The sequence below is a fragment of the Hippoglossus hippoglossus genome, chromosome 15, assembly GCF_009819705.1.
Source record: "Hippoglossus hippoglossus isolate fHipHip1 chromosome 15, fHipHip1.pri, whole genome shotgun sequence".
NCBI lineage: Eukaryota > Metazoa > Chordata > Actinopteri > Pleuronectiformes > Pleuronectidae > Hippoglossus > Hippoglossus hippoglossus.
The window spans coordinates 19,009,388-19,027,130 of NC_047165.1; the positions used below are offsets into that span (position 1 = coordinate 19,009,388).

Sequence of the window (17,743 nt, forward strand, 5' to 3'; positions counted from 1 at the left end):
AAGGAAGAGAAACAGGTAAATCCAGTCTGAACTCCACAAGTGCAGAATCACAAACCAGCCGCTGTTAATGAAATAAAAGCATTACCGTCCACTGCACACAGTAGTGTAACAGAAGACAAGTGTACAGTTATTGTAACCTAAAGGGTTAGGTAAAAGGGCCTGTGACAGAAATACATTTTGTATTCAAGAAGTTGACTTAAAGACTCTATGGTTTATCCAATACCTATTTATGGTGTGTGGAATAGACACACGATAACGATATGAAAAGCTCAGTGTATGTTAAACTGTGTGAGCTACTTTAAAAAAATCTGTATCTGACTGTACACTATTGATTTTGAGCCACATCAGATGAATATCTGGTAAATCTCTGTCTTTTACTGAGTGACAAACATAGATTTCTCTACATTTCTCACGGCCACCAACCATTATTACTGATCCCCCAAAATTGCACCTCGTATAGAGGAGTTTAAAATCTCAACCTGAAATCGATGCACAGTGCCCACAAGTGACCCTCGAATTCACGTGCACTAGGATATAAATTAAAATAATAACTATGATGTAAGGTTTGGCTTTGGTGTGACCTTTGACTTGACAATATCAGTCCATAACAATGATCAGAGGGCAAAAGGTAAACTTTTCTCATGTTGGTGTTCATATTGCAGCACTTCATTTCAATAGTGGTGATATTTATGTAATAAAATCAGGTAGCCTATATATAGATACCAATCTAGATTTTGAGCTCTCTTTTTACCACATTGACTGTGCAACACGTAAAGATAACACTTGCAGTTAATCACATCTGATCCATTGTGGACTATTACCATGGGTAATGTCTAAGTTTGGTCACTTGCCAAATAGTGTTTCTTCCAATTCATTGTGGGTCAGCAACTAAAACCAGCTGACAGAGGTCACCACAGGATTGCATGGATTTGGGTTTCCTTATGAGACACTGACATTTGAGGTTTGTCTTGTAGAGCTGTGGTTGTGACATTATATTACCTCACATCTAGACTGAGACGCTTGGTAAATGATGTTGTTTGGTAAATTACCAGTTTGTGCAATGGTCTTCTTGTCCTCCAGAGTGGCACTGACGTCATGAACATCAGAGTAAGCTCGGAGCAGCCGCCAGAGAAGCCTTGAGTTCTGTCCAAACTACAGAGTTACAATACAAGTGTTAAAACACAGAAACCTCTATAAACTGGATATATTCAGTTAAAAAGCAATTTAACCTCCGCCTCTCTGTGCTCCAAAAGTGTGTTGAGACTCTCTCTTTTGTCCGATTCAGTGCCATGGTGCAAAGAGTCGATCCTCTCAAGGAGAATCGATAACTTGTCCTCAGGCTGTTCTTCCTCCCTCTGTTCTTCATCACTTATCTCTTCATCCTCAGAGTCTGTCAGAGCAGTCATATACCTGAAAAACCAAAAAACACAGAGAACATGTCAATAAAAGAAAAGGTACAGTTTCAGTTTGCCGTTGCAATCTGCTAACTGAGGACCTTGGTGTTTCCAATCACCAGGCCAGCTGGTCACCATCAAATTATTCTCAGAAGCATGAATAAACAGCCTGAATGTTATCAGTTTCTGTAAAAGTGATGGCCTGTGTCCCAGTAACTCAATCCAAAAAACATTTTCTACTTGTGAGGTGGATTTTTTCAGAAGAATCTAAATCGTGTCTTAACGAGCATTTTTACAGGTGGTTTTCTGCCAAGTGCTGATTATAAAGGATCAATCTACACTTCCTGTTCACACACATATCGTTTGTTTACATAAGTGGGAAGCTTAATTGTTTATAAATGCTAGCTGTAAAAAATGTCTTGACGTCTTAACGTGAAAACTTGAAAACGTTTGCATGAAGGGAGATTTGTTTGTCAGGGTGAAGCACGCAATGTTCTCATGAGATGTTATATAATACCTTTTCAACTATTGTAGTTGTATGAACTAACACCCTCAACTAACACTTAAGAAGCAGCAGTAGAAAGAATAGCCAAACAATATTAACAGTTCACGTTGAAATGAAAGACATAGACATGGGTATAAATATGAAAAGCATCTATTAAGTGTTGGCAGTGGCTGCATGTGCGTCATTGGTGGTTAAGGGAAAATGTTGGGCCACGAGCCATGGTTCTGGAGGGACGTGTCAGAGCGGGCCATAGACAGAAAGACTTTAGGCCCAAAAGGTGCCTCGTGCTAAAGGCTCCTTCCGCCCCACCCACAACACACGCCTCCAACGAAATGCCAGGTACTAGGTAGCCATAAACAGAAATTGAATCTTGGTTCTGCGTATTGGTTCCTAAACTGCTCTGAAACCTTGGCCGAAAATGCAAAATGTCCACTATCTCATATTGCGGAATCGCCATTACTGCCATGGTTGCAGTTAGTCTAGCCTCCTGAGCTCTCTTTACTTAACTGATGCAACGAAACTTTCAAAAAATAAATGACTATAGAACACATGTACATGCAATTCATATAACCTCCACTAAGGTTTGTGTTTTCATCTGTATTTGTTCGTATATTAGTTAGCAGGACTACGCAAAAAATACTAGACAGATTACTATGAAACAAAGGATGGAATATGAGTCATAAAAGAACTCAATGAATTTATGTGCAAATACGGACCAGGGGATGGATCCAGAAGTTTCTTTTTCGACTTTCTTTAAAAATTGCAAGATTTTGTATTTTGTTGTTGTTTTAGCTTAGCTTGACATCATGATGTCATGGTATTATGGTATATTTTTGTTGGTTAGAGATTGTAAGCAAACCCAATGGTGGAAAGCATTGAATTAAATTTTAGAAAATGATGTAAAGAAAAAAAGAAAGATTGCAAGATGTTTTTTTTTCCAAATTTTCGTTGATTTCTCAACACATTATTTATGGATCTTGATGAAACAGATCTCACATGTTTAGGAGTTGGATATTAACGAGTGTGTGCAATTTGGAGCAGTTAATAGTTTATATTAGCTTGAGATGAATGATAACCCTGAGATTGCAGACCAGCCAAGCAAATTCCAGTTAGCAACGTGGGAAAAAAGGAAAATTAATTGCATGCACTCTTACTCTCTATGGAGAAGTCACAGTGGAAACAAGGCTTAAATCGAAATTTACAACAGCACGAGCAGAGATCAGTCATAATGTGAATGAGCTGAAATAGAAAAAGTTCCGGCGCAATATCTACCTAAAGTATGCAAACACCAGCAAGAACTATCTTCCATAAGCTACTGGTCACATCACACAGAGGAAGGCTGTGGTAGCAGAGATCCTCTGAGTGTACTAAATTGAGCAAGGATGTATTTTAGTACCTCCAACAAAGAGGTTGTGTTTTCATTGCTCTTTTTCTGGATTATGCAAAAACTCATTAATACATATTTTGAAACTTGGTGGATGGGTGGGGTATGGGCCACTTGGCAGAGATCTGGACAAAGGGGCGGATCCGGGTTTTGTCTTTTTCTTGAATATTGCGAATACCTGGGAATAAGTCATGAAGCTTGATGAAATAAATCAGGCATGTTGAGTGAACTGATATCTATAAGTGTGTGCAATTTGTCACAGCTTGATCAAATATCAGAAGACTGTTGTGCCTTGGTGAAAATATGGGCTCTACTGAGGGCCATTCTAATTATCAATAAATGAACTACTGTTACATTACATTTAATTTAGCTGACGCTTTTATCCAAAGCGACTTACAATAAGTTCATTACGTTCTTTCTTCTTTCAAAAGTTAAATATTTAAGCTTTAAAGAGCAGCTTGAAGATAATAGTTCAAATATTTTAAGGGTTCTTTTCACATTTAGTAGCTTAATAGGAAACAGACAAAGCATACCTGAATGAGAAACTAGACTTTAGAAAATCTTTTTCTTTTAATCTTTTAACCATTGTTTTAGGATCCTGCTCCAAAGCCTTTTTACAGTTGTATTCTCTTCACTAACCCCTGAGTAAACCATCAAACTTACAGAAAAAGCTCAAACCATTTATTGCCCAATACACCCCAGCTTAAAAAATGGGAATGGGTGCACTTTAGTGTTTACTGTGACTGCTGTGGTCTTTCTTTTTAGTCTGATCGCACCATATTATAGAGCACTGCCTTGCAATAAATAGACCAGACATTTAACTGTTGCATGACAGTCACATTACTGAACTTGGGTCATTCATTCATCCCAATTCATTCATCCTTTTGTTCTTTCATTCATGCAGCAGTCTGTTTTCCTTCCCTCGCAGCAGTTATTTACTCAGTAGAGCTGGAGAGACAGGCAGCACTGACTGATCAGCGCATTCCTGTCACGCCATTCCCCGGCTCATGAATGACTTGAGTTGAAAGAATAAAGAAACTAAGGGTCCATTTAGTAGTGCTGCATGTATATCTGTGCAGCAACCATTATTAACCTTGCGCTGTTACAATGCACAGCTGTGAGAAAAACAGCTTCTTAAATAAAGGTACACATTAAATTACAAGAAATTAAAGTATTTTCTGTGGGATGATTCAGATGGAGAGCAGTATAGAATAAATTATGTTCATAGTGCTAATTCAATGCTAGCAGTTTTTAATGACATGGTATTTGACACTTTTGACCCATTCGGATGGGTTTCAGTGACAAACAATCTGACATTGAATGAATCATTTAATTGATAAAGATACTACACATTTGCCAATTACTGTTTCACAAATGTGAGCAGATGTTTGCTTTTCTTTTTTGTTTTTTCACTGCTAATAAACGTTAAGCTGTTACGGTTATTATTATTAGTGTGACAATCTTAAAAAGCTTTTTCTACTCACGAAACTGTCTGAAACCAAAAGATGTTTATTTAACAAAACATGAGGAAGCTGCCTTCAAACAAATGTTTGGCATGTCTGCATAGTAACTGTCTAAAAAGTACTTAATTATCAAAATTAACAGCAAACGATTCTCACTTGATCAAGTAACCAATCAATAAAGTCATTGTTTCGGCACAAATTTATTTAATTTATTTAGTTAGTACTGCTAAATAATACCACCTCTGAGCAGCGCTACTTCTTCAGAGCAGACTCAGTGGCGCACTATTACATAGGGATGGTATGGGCCTGCTGAGCCAACGCTAGCTGGTTAGCATGTTTACTTGGATCAAAGCACAAGTTAACATTAGTGTTGCTTTCCACCTCTGGAGACAGCTCTTGGCAAGTAAAGGAATGAAGTTTTATGCTGAATTTGTGATATTTAGAAAGGAATGGCGAGTAAACAGCTGGTCATGCTCACATTGGTTATGTAATAATAACAATACTCTATTTCGTTTTTAACAGGCTGTGAGCTCAGTTAGTGAGGTCATCCTTTCAGTATACAGACCCCAAGGGGCAATGAAGAGATCTCTCAATAGGGCTTAGCAACGGCAGTCTCTGTGGTTACACTGATCAAAACAAACCAGTTACCATCCCAACATCAGCAGGTCTCAGAACATGCAGCCTGGCTCATTCAGTGTGTGTAGCTGTGGTGACAGCATCAAAGAAAGCCTTCTCTACAACAATGGCCACTGGCTGATTGACCGACCCAAAAGGCTGGACAGGGTGTGAATCTTTAATCTAACTTTCACTTTCCCACTGATCAGTTGCTGAGCCACCTGTTGACAACAGGACTGGACTTTTTTTCTAACTATACCTTCCTCTGTTGTGGGAAGTATTACAGGTAGAAAATAAAGGTTGGACAAAAAAAAAAAAAACCGTCATTCATTTCTTACAGATACATGATGACATTACAAGTCAAGAATGAAGGCAGCAATTCATCTTGTATATTCATGCAACCATTACTATTTTGTTCAGATGTTGTAATGCTTTGTTCTTAAAATAGCTCAAGGAAGAAGCTAATTCGGGTTTGTACAAACTCAGGGGTGTGGTCAAATGTTGTTATTTTGTGAAGAGGAAATTGATGCAATTGAGTAATTTGAGTAATTCGAATTTAACAATAAAACTAATTGTTAACAGAGCCTAATAGTCCATTTTATTTATTGTTACGGTTGTCTGTAGTAAATTAATTTTTTTTATTTTTTTATTTAGGATATTATAATATTTTTAACTCTAATTCAATTTTCAGACTGAATATTCTTTAGAATTAAGTTCATAAGTCTTTAAAAGGGTGTACTAGCATAAGTATGCTATAAAATTATCATTATACCAGTGGTTTAAAATGGTTTCACATTGATGACGATATCTTTTAATACAATAATCTCTGGGACAAAATATCATCCATCAAAATGTGTTATTGTGACAGGTCTACCTTAATATTTTTAATAATGCACTATGTTAGAGTTTCCTTGTTCCGTTTAAAGCCAGGCAAAGCCAGGCAATGCCAGGCAATATTGGTGTTGTACTATGAAATATCCTTACATTAACAATGTATATATGGGAACTGTCAAGAAAATGTATAATAGTGTATTATTGCTGTGCCAAAAGGTGCAATGAAAAATGTAGACTGGTTCTAAATGACATCTTCAGTGCAAGATAGCAACGTTCGTATCCTAGATATTTTGCCCTTTTTTCTGCATAGTGGGAGGAAGTGGAGACATGCTGGTCAATTTTTATATACAGACTATGGTGTGGATGCATCAGTTTGTCATAGTTGTTTAGCAAAATACAAGTCTGTCATTGATAAAAGGAATTGATAAGCTCAGAAGCATACAATGATGGTTCGGGCGATTTAGAACCACTTCCAAATTGTTAACCAGTTTTCCATTTTCATTAATGATATGTGATCCATTGCCAGTATGATAAAATATTGGTTATAGCTAATGTAATGGGTAAAAATTTATCAGTTAGTTTGATCCAAATTGTTTTCTCAAAAATACATTTCAAAGAGAGACTGAAGTTAATACAACTTATAAAGTAACATTGATTTCATAATTTAATCCATTTGTATTTAGGGCCTAAAATTTTAACAATTGGATTTTCTGATAATTACATGAAGGGCCTTTTGCAGTGGAGGCTGTCGAACTATTGAATATGAATAGAAGATGTGGGTGGTCAGAGTCAAACTTGACAGATATAGGTCAGACAAACTGACTTGGCCAAAACCAACAACAGAATGTGTCTGTGCTGTGTAGACATTGTATTCAGAGCTAGGTTCAATAAATGTTTTTGTTTGGCTGTAAGCCTTTCACTGAGGTATGAGGGTATAAATCAGAATGTCTTAAACACTGACAGCTACAGAGCAACACGTACCATGAAATCCCAGAGAAGATAGACGGAAGCTTTTAATCACAAATTAGACAATGAGCTCCTTTTTCTCTCTCTAAACATGTCTATGTGTGTTTTTGATCAGGCTTGCCCCTCACTAAACAAAACTGCTCCTGCTTAAATCTGCTTAAATCAACAACTATCCAGTGCCATAGATGCCATTTTTTGGAAAAGGAAAAAAAGAAGTGGTCATGTCCTTGAGCTACAGAGATGTGTTGTGAATAATAAACGTAGTGGGAACTGTTCGAGGAATTACAAGTTCCTACAAGATACTTTTAAATGAGGCCTCTGACAGCTTGGCACACGGACAGGGTGATTGATGGGTCTCCTTATCTGCAGAGATGTAGCTCTGAGGAAGCAGTTGTGACATATGAGGAGTCAATGAAGTAAACAGCTGGAACTTAAGTGGATGGGTCAACATTTACATTGTGTCTCACTCATTGTTCCTTTAGTGGTGAATGTTTTTACAGAAGTACTGCATCATGAGTTTTCTTATCAGACAATTCGCCACCACTGGTCCCACTAGAAACATCTAGACACATTGGATCTACAAAGATTTTTAATGATCAGCTGCATTAATGCAAATAAAAGCAACATATCAACAGGTCAGAAAACCATTAAGCCAAAAAGCAATTAACTCCACACATTCATGAAAACATACATTAGCCTATTCATGGTGTGCATATATCAGGTGCAGCAGCACAGCTCTCTCTGTGAACATTCAGTAAAGGCCCTATTCATACTTGTATGATACCCCCTATTGGAAATCTACTGCCCCACTTATGTATGTTATGTATATTAGTGATATTTACAATTCATGTTTTTCCCCCAACTATTTGTCAAATCACTTTGCTACTATGATTATAGGAGATGAAAGTTTAAGATGTGCTCAACACATCTCTGATGCAGCAAAATCTTTGACTGACATGTTTGCACTCTTACATTTTGCACAAAGCAAAAAATATGCCATTCTTACTCGTTTAAAATATATTGTTTGGGCCTATATTTGAACAAACATACTATGATCATGTCCCAGTCTTGAGAATCATGGCCGTTGCAGGGATATTGTGTGGAGATAGTGTGGAGAGATATTTTGCTCCAACACTTCCAATCAAACCGAACACACACAAAGAGCCCTTTAAAATGGATGTGCGGATTAGGGGTGTAACTGGCTCCTCTGGGGGAAAGCTACTCATTCCCTAAGGGGCTGGAATTTCTCCATTGCACTATTCCCACTCACCCCCACACCCTCTGCTCATACAAATAACAGAGCGGCAGGAAGGGCTCTTTAATTATGGGAGGTGTGTGCGTGATGCGATTTCTTTTAAAGCATAATAACCCGAGCTGTAATTAAGAGCATTTGATGCAGCCAACGACTGTCACTCTGTGAACCAGAGTGAACCAGAGTGAACCAAACCTGCTAGAGGGCTGTCTTGCACCTCCATCTGGCCCTTAAGCAAATGAGCAGGGTGATGGTAACATAAGTATAGGAAGGGTGACTTGAAATGTTTACCCGTCATGAAAGAAAACTCATATGATATGGTGTTATTACCCATCGAGGAACTGTCTGTGTTCTTTTGCCAACAAATGTATAGGACCTGAAATACTTTTATGTTGAGAGCAGGACTTATTTATATGTTATTGTTGACACGACAATGGTGAAATATCATCTTCTGCTGGAAAAGGAAATGAGAACAATTTCTCTCCAGATGATACACTAATGTCCAAGAGACAAATGCCTCGCAAACTAAGTAGGAATTATGATATCTTTTTTCTCCAGTTAGATTTGTTTATGCCTTCATGCATCTGTTTGAATCCGAATTATCTCGAGAATCTCGAACACTATGTAACAATTGACATTGGCTTCTTGCCTGGAAAAAAAAACATGAAAGCAAAACAAAACAAAAAAACACACACACTCAACCCAACCTCTGCATGGAATGTAATTCATAAAGGACACAGACGCTACAACACACTGGATTGGATTGTTAAGTTGGCCTCATTAATGTGCTGTAGTTGTAAAATTCGCTTCAAGGCAACTGATTCATATTTGCAAGTGACAGTGACAGAGGTGGGGAGGAGCCATTCGGCTCTGATCTATGGTTCACTGCACACCTAAAAATAAGATGTGGTTAGGAAGAGCAGCTGCATGTAGCGTTTTTAAGGCTTCCTGGCATTTCACGTGCTCCACTCCCTTCAGTGGTCAATCAAGGTTAATTACTCAAACAGCAGGTACAAATCTCCATCAACCTTGCATAGATCTGCATGTGCTACAACATCCAACCCCTGATTTGCTCCCTGGATTTGTTACAATTTCTGAGCCACGTGTTGAGAAAACATATACTCGTGTCTAAGAAACACTAAAGCCTGCCTGAGTGCTTAATCATCATTTCACTGTTGATATCTGTTTTAATAACATGAGATTTTAAATGGTAGTCCATTCAAAAGGAACACATCTGTTGTTTATGTTACCCAAGGTTGGCACGAGTTCAAGGCATTTAGCTGAGGGTGGAGGCGGATGACTCGGCATGCGGTGCTCGATTAGTCTGCTTTTCTCTGCAGCACCTGAGGCTAATGTACATACTGTCAAAACTATAATTTACTGCATAAAATGAGCAGGCAAGTTCCACTGGTACAGTAGGAAAGTTTTCATCCACACACGAGGTGGAAATTACCCTGAAATAAAGCTAATGTTTGTCATCTGTTGAATGTCACCAGGCATGATATAGAGAAATAACAAGGGTCTGCTGTAAGTTGGTGGCCAATGCTGAAATTGATTCTAATATATCAGTCAATATTTACATAAATGTTGATGTTGGTGATCTAAAGAATGAAACAAATATATTTGAACAAAATCTTAAAGCATTTTGCAGCAACTTCTCCTCAGCTGTAGTTCTGGGTTGACTCTTGAGCAACAGCAGCAGTTTCTAAGTATTGTAAACAGTGAAGTCTGCTGGACAAACCATGTAATGATGACAGTGACTCTTAAGTATTACAAGCATCGTTCCCGCATGATGACCTGAAAAAGTGTCATTATTTAATAACAGCATCAATGTGTAAAAGACAGGCTCTAATCTTGATTAATTTCACAATTTTCAATGTGTGAAAATTGTGCATTTCATGACCCATCTCTCTTTTGATCCAACATCTAATGGACTCTATTAGATGGATTAGATTCACAAGTTAGCCAGAAAATTCATGCCAAATCATCTGGTCAAATCTGCTTTTGTAGAGCAAGAAACAACTTTCATCTACTCGATTGACTGGCTTTCACACCAACTTTTACATATTTAAAATATTATTTTCTCATCACTGCTCTGTCACCCTGGCAATCAATCTAAACTACTATTTGCACACAGACTATACCGAGGTGTGCGTGAGTGTAGCAGCCTCCGTTGCTTTCTATTTCGCTCTGGTATCGAATTTGGTGTCAAGAATTAGGTAATTTTAATGGTATTAGTAGTAGTACCAACAACCAAATTTCTGCTATTGTGACATCCCTGATATTTACTATAATGTGTAATTACTATTCATCATAGGAGAGAAAAAAAAATGTCTAAAGTCTAGTAAAAGGCAGTCACTGTTGTGACACAGAACTTATTGATACTGTGCGTGTCCACCAGAGATGCAATACAGTATGCTGTCATTTTTTAATAATGGCCACAGTCAAAAAGTCACATGACACCAAGGATCCAGATAGACTCACTAGGTATCTTTCAAAAAACAGCACTTCAATTTTTTACGATTAAAGCCGTCAGTCTATATTATTTATGTATTTAAAAGCCATCAGTCATGCTGATGTGTTACTTTCATGTGATATCATGAGTGTGCGCAGTGGCTCAGCCAGAATAAGACCCTCATGTGGTTGCATTATATACCTGTCACTTTCTATAGTAAAAGGTAAGTGTAGAAAAGGGGATGTACTTTTTCAGGACATCTGAGAAAGAGGAGATGTTTTATGATGATATGATACAAGTAAAAAGTGCATGTGTACGTGTTTTCTCCTCTCATATAAGTCAAAGAATGGATAAGGGTCCTAAGAATGTTTAAATGCTTAGTCAAACTAGGATGAAAATGTGGCAGTATTACTCTTGTGACTAGCTCTGAGGGGATTCAGAAAAATATACTACTGTCATAAAATCTAAAGTGTGTTTGGGTAATTTGAACTATGCAAGGATACATGTCTGAGAAATTACTAATTATAGATTTTAAAAACGAAATACTGAAAGTGTTACACGTTCTCCGGGATTTAGGAGCATTTAAAGTACTCACCCTCCCTCACTCTCTGCCTCTTCTGAGCTCCGAGCCTCAGCTCTGGTGCTACTGATGGCGCCCACAGCTCTTTTCCTCCGTGTTGGCGTGGTCCTGTGCAGAGGGCTGGCTCGCCGTGCTTCATCACGCCCCCTCAGCTCCTCTCTGACTTGCTCTTGCAGTGTAGGCAGAGCACTCTTCAATGCCTTCATCTCATCCTTGAGCTCAGATACACACTGGTGCAGGGCCTCGAGGCGATCCAGCACCTCAACCTGACCCATTGGCAGGGAGTATGGCCCTGCCCAAGAGGCTCTTCGTCGTGAACTAAAGCCCTGGTAACACATCACAGCCAAACTGACACCAGCCACTCCAGCCAACGCTCCCAGAACCAGCACCTTGCCGTCTGCCAGAGCCATCCTGGATCTCTGCAAAGATCACAAAGAAATAAAGTGTTTTAGGTCATTGATGTCAAAAACATTCAGCTTAATTTGTATATACGAAAGGTGAATAAAATGTTTGTCTTCTTTCCATTTGGTGAGGCTGAGAACTATACATAAAACAGAATATTTAAACATGGATTTGACAGATTTCAGAGGATATAAAAAGAAAAAAGAAAATCAAGTGCTGAAAAAATATATTTAAATGAACACAAGATATAAAAAGACATATTTAAAAAGACAACCTCATCTGATTTGACATGGAATGTCCCAAAAAACATTTGCACCTTTCCCAGACCTCCCAAAGTAGGGTGTTAATATGCATTGGCTTTCTCACCAGCTGACTACAAAAGCACATGGGTATTTAGGTATCATTGTATCATAGTGAATGTTTCACTCTTTTCCCTACAGAAATTACTCACAATAAAGAGTCCGGTAAATTCAATATTTTAGCCATGATTTTTTGAATCACCTGCATGTTATGGAGATCATGGACCAAACCCTCAGAGATCATAGGAAAAACTATTCTCTATCTCTATTTGACTTGTGAACTGTTTAAGTCGTGACCCAAAAGAGTCACCAATACATCATTGATGGCCAAAAGATATCGCAGCATAGATGTTGGAAGTAGGGGTGCAGAGGGTATGACAGTCCTCCATATTGATTGCTTCTCTGTATCAAACCATTTTTTGTAAAATAAAGAATTCCTGCTTGAATTTGTCTGACTTTAATTTATTCATTTTATATTTCTGCACAACATAGATACTATATTTTTTCACAGCCTATGTGGTTGTCAGAAATGATAGCCTGGCTCCATAGCCTATATGCAGTGGTGGGAAAAGTACTGAATACCTTTGCTCAAGCAAAAGTAGCCTACATTTACGCATTATGGCAAATGTAGTCAAGTAAAAGGCTTAAAAAACGTGTACAGTTGTTAAAGTGTCTGAATGTGCAAGGTGCCACCCACCAGCTAAGTGAACTGCAGGTGCCATAGCCTCATGTACAGATTCACATAGTTTACTTTGAGATATATTACTATAATAACAGACAGCTTTCATACAAAAGTGTCATCTAATTTAAGTATGCTGCAAATATTTGTACATTTAATGGGTTTTATTTGCCTAACAACTTTTGATTTTGCACATTTTATTAATGGTTTCATGATTGATATAAGCATGCATGACATAAGCTATGACTCTTTGGCATGACCTATCACTAAAGATGCTTTGAAAACATCTAAATCTTACTTTCTTGTTTTATTGATAGCTCTATAATTACAAAATTATTTGATGACACATTTATTGCATGTGCTGTCACTGTCTTATCTCACTGGAAACTTTACCTTGAGAGAGCCTGTGAGTCTGTGCTCCTCGTTCTCTACAAGTCAACGTATCTGCTGTGAAAAAAGGCCTTTGTAAGATACCTCAACTTTGTGATTTGTAAAGAGGATGGTTAAGTTAATAACTCTCATGTTTATCTTGGGCATCACAATAAGCATGACAAACTGGAGAGACGTTAAATGAGAAGACATAGGATCCACATTTTTAGTTGCATTAACGACAAGATTTCACAACCTCCTCCATGTATATGTACACTGTAAATATAAAACTATTGCCTAAAGGCAACCTTAAGTAAATTCCACTTTATGTATTTAGGATAATGTTTATATCCTGTAGTAAAAACATGTTCTGAAGACAAATTCATGTTGCACACAGAGAGATACTACATCCACACTACAGGCAGTCTTAAATATCCAATATGTGCTCGTATGTTTAAGGATCAATCGTTTCAACTTTCAAACACAAGTGTACAAAGATTGACGATTTCAAGATTCCTGATTACAAGGCAACAAGTTGTGTATAGTGACCAACAAAGCAATCTGATGACTTGTAACAAGGACATGTCACAACTCAAGGAGAAGGACAGGGACACCGCAACGTGCAGCTCCTCTAAAAATAAAACACTAATCTCTTATCTGTGTTTATGCATCATGCTGACTGCTTGCGTCCCCCAAATATAACTGTTGTTGTTTGAGTCAATCCAAACGCACACTAACCAGATGGTCAGTGGTCGGATCCCACTCCCTGAACCCAAAAATGCCCCTCAGCCTGACGACTATGCCACTAGTGTGCAATTAATGTGTGATAGAGAAAGCACCGCACATAGACGAACCGTATGAATGTGTGTGTTAACGGGTGAATGGCAAAACGAGGGGGTCTAATCAAGACTAGACATTTACAACAGGAGATGAATGCTAGCTTTTCAATCTTATTCTGAAAGTTAGTTACAGTAAACATACCATTTAACTGTAGACTTTGCGTTCAAGTCCGTGTTGCTTAAGCAACCACCATGGGGAACAAAAACCTCTATAAGACAGCAGACATTTTAACGTGTCATAACAGGAAAACCAAACCATTCACACACTGTTTACGAGCAGCTGCTTTAAGAATGGCTGCTCCACCAGCTTAGATAATTGGATCAACACGTCTCTAAGAAGGCGTGTTAGCCAGCAGACACACTTTTTACACCATGACAACAGCGAGAGAGTCATCGTCAGACGCGGGGCTCGAGCTTCACCCTCTGGGTAAAAGCTGTTTTCATCCACACGACTGTTCCAATGAGCTGCCAGTGACCCTGCTGCTGCCACAACGTTAATGCTAACACCAACACACCGAGGCTAACACTGAAAAACAAGGTCACTCACCGAGACTATGGACTCAAAACTGTTCTTACACAACACACAAGTACAGAAGCTGTGTGCACGAGCTTGTTTTTTTTAAATACCAACCAAACAGACGACATTAGAGACCTCACTGTGCAGCTAGCAGCCTCCTCTGTTGGCTTGACAGCTCTGTCTGGTGCAACCGTCTAATGATTCCGGGCGGGATCAAGCGCCACTATGAGACGTTCCGGCCGGGGGATCCTCTGCCACAAACTGCCGTTCAGTGGAAAACTGACTTTTAGGAGTTGTACTAAATATTAAATATATTTAAACTGGCAATAAGGACTTGATTGGTGACGAGATAAAATAACGTCATGTAGACAACTGCAAATAGATGATTTTATTATTTTCATATGTAACCAAACTAAATCAATAATGTAAGTAATGATATCATATGAAGGATATTAGACACACATCTACCAAACACATCCGACACAATTGTATAACCAATAATCGATGACTCTCAGTGTCATGCCTGATTATGCCCTAAATTGCAAAAACGTATTTAGCCACAAATGTGATTATTCGATGAGCAGGAGAAATAAAATTCCACAAACCAGGGACATAAGGTTTAGTGTGTGTGAAAGTTATGACTCTTTGATCCTGATTTTGCTTTTTAAGTTGTAGATGTACATAAACTGGGTAAAACATCTGTAAGAGGCTGCACTATCCCTTTGTGGTGCAGTATTAAGTTGCCAGTGTTACAATAAATTTACTAAAGATGTGTGTGAAATCTAGTGGCACATTTAAGACGTTCAGATCTTTTGCAACAGAATTATTTTCTTTGAGAGGAGCTCTCATCAGTCTTATCGTCACAAAACGCGAGTGAATAATCTGAGGCCAAAGTTCGAAAAAGATCTACAGCAGTAAAAAGAGTTTGTTGTTAAAAAGTAGCCTGGACATGCAACAAAAAAATGTCTCTAAAGGGAGTTATATGTTGCAGTTTCCTTTTAGGCAGATAATTCCCAGTCTCATCTGCATCTTTTATAGCACATATACTTATTTCTGTCTGAGTAAACAGTATAATGACATTTTACATATTATATGTTATATTATATTATAATTATACATATTATACGGCTCATAATCAAAATTCCATAATAATGAGCTCAAATACTGACTCACCCTTTAAGACTTGCTCCTCTCTCAAGTGTGTCCCTGCAGTGGACTTGGATAGAACGGGCAACGGGATTTAAGAAGTTAATAAACACATGTATTATCACAGCAACCTTGGACCTGCAGTCAGTGAACTCAGAGCTGCCCTGGCAGATTTTTATTCAACTCTTGTCATTCAACACACGACATTTGGCTGCAGAGGAGCATTAGAATGGCTAACTAGAGGTTCAATGTATGTTCTGTGTTCCAAATTTGCACAAAGATAAAACTTTAAAAAAAATGTTTGTCCATATATCTGATATAGTTATCATTTTATTGTTGTTTTTTTTTACACATTTATTTCTTTGCAAAAGATGTTTGTCAGATGCTTGAGTTTTTACACTTTCTCTTATTAATCAACACATTAAAACTAAATTGTGACGACGTATGTCTGTGGAGATTCTCAGTCATCCTGGTCATGCTATATATCCATGGTTGTACCTCTGGGAGGCCATCCCCTGCATTTACGGACTCCTCAAGATACACAAGGAAGGAGCCCCACTCAGCCACAATTATCTCTCCTCTGGTTGGCAACACCCCACACCAAATAAAGAACTCGCAAGATTTTACCAACAAGGTCGGAAAGAATCAGACTAGACTGTGACGAAATCATGGTATCATATGATGTCACATGCATCCCCACCACAGAAGCAGAAAAGACAGCAAGGAAACTACTGTGGCAGGACAATACCCTACCCAGCAGAACCAACCTCAGTCCAGACCACATCTGCACCCTGGTGGACCTGTGCCTGACCACCACATATTTCCTATCAATGAAGGCTTCTACAGACAAAAACACAGTTGTGCCAAGGGGTCACCAGTGACTCCTATAGTAGCCAATCTCTCGATGGAAGGGGTAGAGAACAGAGCCCTGAGCTCCTTCATAGGAACCACTCTCACCCATTGGTTCAGATACGTGGATGACACCTGGGTTAAAATGAAAACACACAAAGTGGAAGCCCTCACAAAACACATCAATACAGTGGACAGCAACTTCAAGTTCACTCTGGAGGATGTAGTCTGGCCTTCTTGGACTGTGCAGTGAATATTGAAGGTGATGGAAATGTCAACATTTAGGTATATAGAAAATCTACACACAGGTCAATCTTTACTATTTGACTCACAAAACCCACTTGAGCATAAGTTGGGGTTATCAGATCCCGGCAAAGAGAAGGAACCAACACATATCAAAAAAGCACTTAAAACATGTGGTTATCCCAACTGGGCCTTTGCCAAAATCACCAAAAGGAGAAACAGAACAGAAAGGGAGGAAAAGAAGGATCAACTGACCAATGTTGTGATCACCTATGTTGCTGGAGTATTTGAAAAACTCAGAAGGATTTTCAACGAACACCACATCCCAGTACATATCAAGCCTACCAACACACTGAGGCAAAAAATGCACATAAGCACACAACGTAGTATATGCAGAACCAGCTCCTCAGGTCAGGCAGTCCACCTGCATCTAAAAGACAAGGGACATTCAGTTTAATACAACAATGTCCACATTTTGGCCAGGGAAGACAAATGGTTTGAAAGTGGAATGAATGAAGTAATCTACGTCAAACTAGAGAAACCATCTCTGAACAGAGGAGGAGGTTTAAGACACTACCTATCAGCCACATATAATACAGTCTTAACTTCCATCCCCAGGAGGTTTCATTACAATTCACACCTTTGGACTCATGACTCACGACCCACAAGTTTGATACCTGGGACTCCCAGCAGTCAGTTGGCCTCTTGGATGAGAGCTGCAACGTCTTAAAGAAACTCAACTAAGTCCAGTTGACCTGTTTCTAGCACCTGGATAAATTGTGATGAGTAGTTTGGAGATATTTAGTCGAATAAATATATAAATTGATAAAAAACCAAGAGCAGTGACTTTGAGAATGAGTTATTGTCTCTTTCTGCGGTGATCATGTGAACTCTAACTGAAAGATAGAAAGGCGTACTACCTTGGGAACAGGGGTAACTGGGAGTTCCCTTG

At 38.6% G+C, this 17,743-nt stretch overlaps 1 protein-coding gene across 1 annotated transcript in view; it reads right to left on the bottom strand.

Annotated features, from left to right (window-relative positions):
• Positions 1–14,746, bottom strand: part of LOC117775247 (regulator of microtubule dynamics protein 2) — a 31,186-nt gene extending 16,440 nt beyond the window's left edge. Inside the window, exons 1-4 of the mRNA XM_034608213.1 lie at positions 14,584–14,746; positions 11,464–11,867; positions 1,230–1,410; positions 1,050–1,152 (exon numbers count right to left, since the gene is read on the bottom strand). Of these exons, the coding sequence (XP_034464104.1) occupies positions 1,050–1,152; positions 1,230–1,410; positions 11,464–11,858 (679 nt within the window). The 5' untranslated portion in view covers positions 11,859–11,867; positions 14,584–14,746. The remainder of the gene's footprint in view (positions 1–1,049; positions 1,153–1,229; positions 1,411–11,463; positions 11,868–14,583) is intronic.
• Between the last annotated feature and the right edge of the window lie 2,997 nt (positions 14,747–17,743).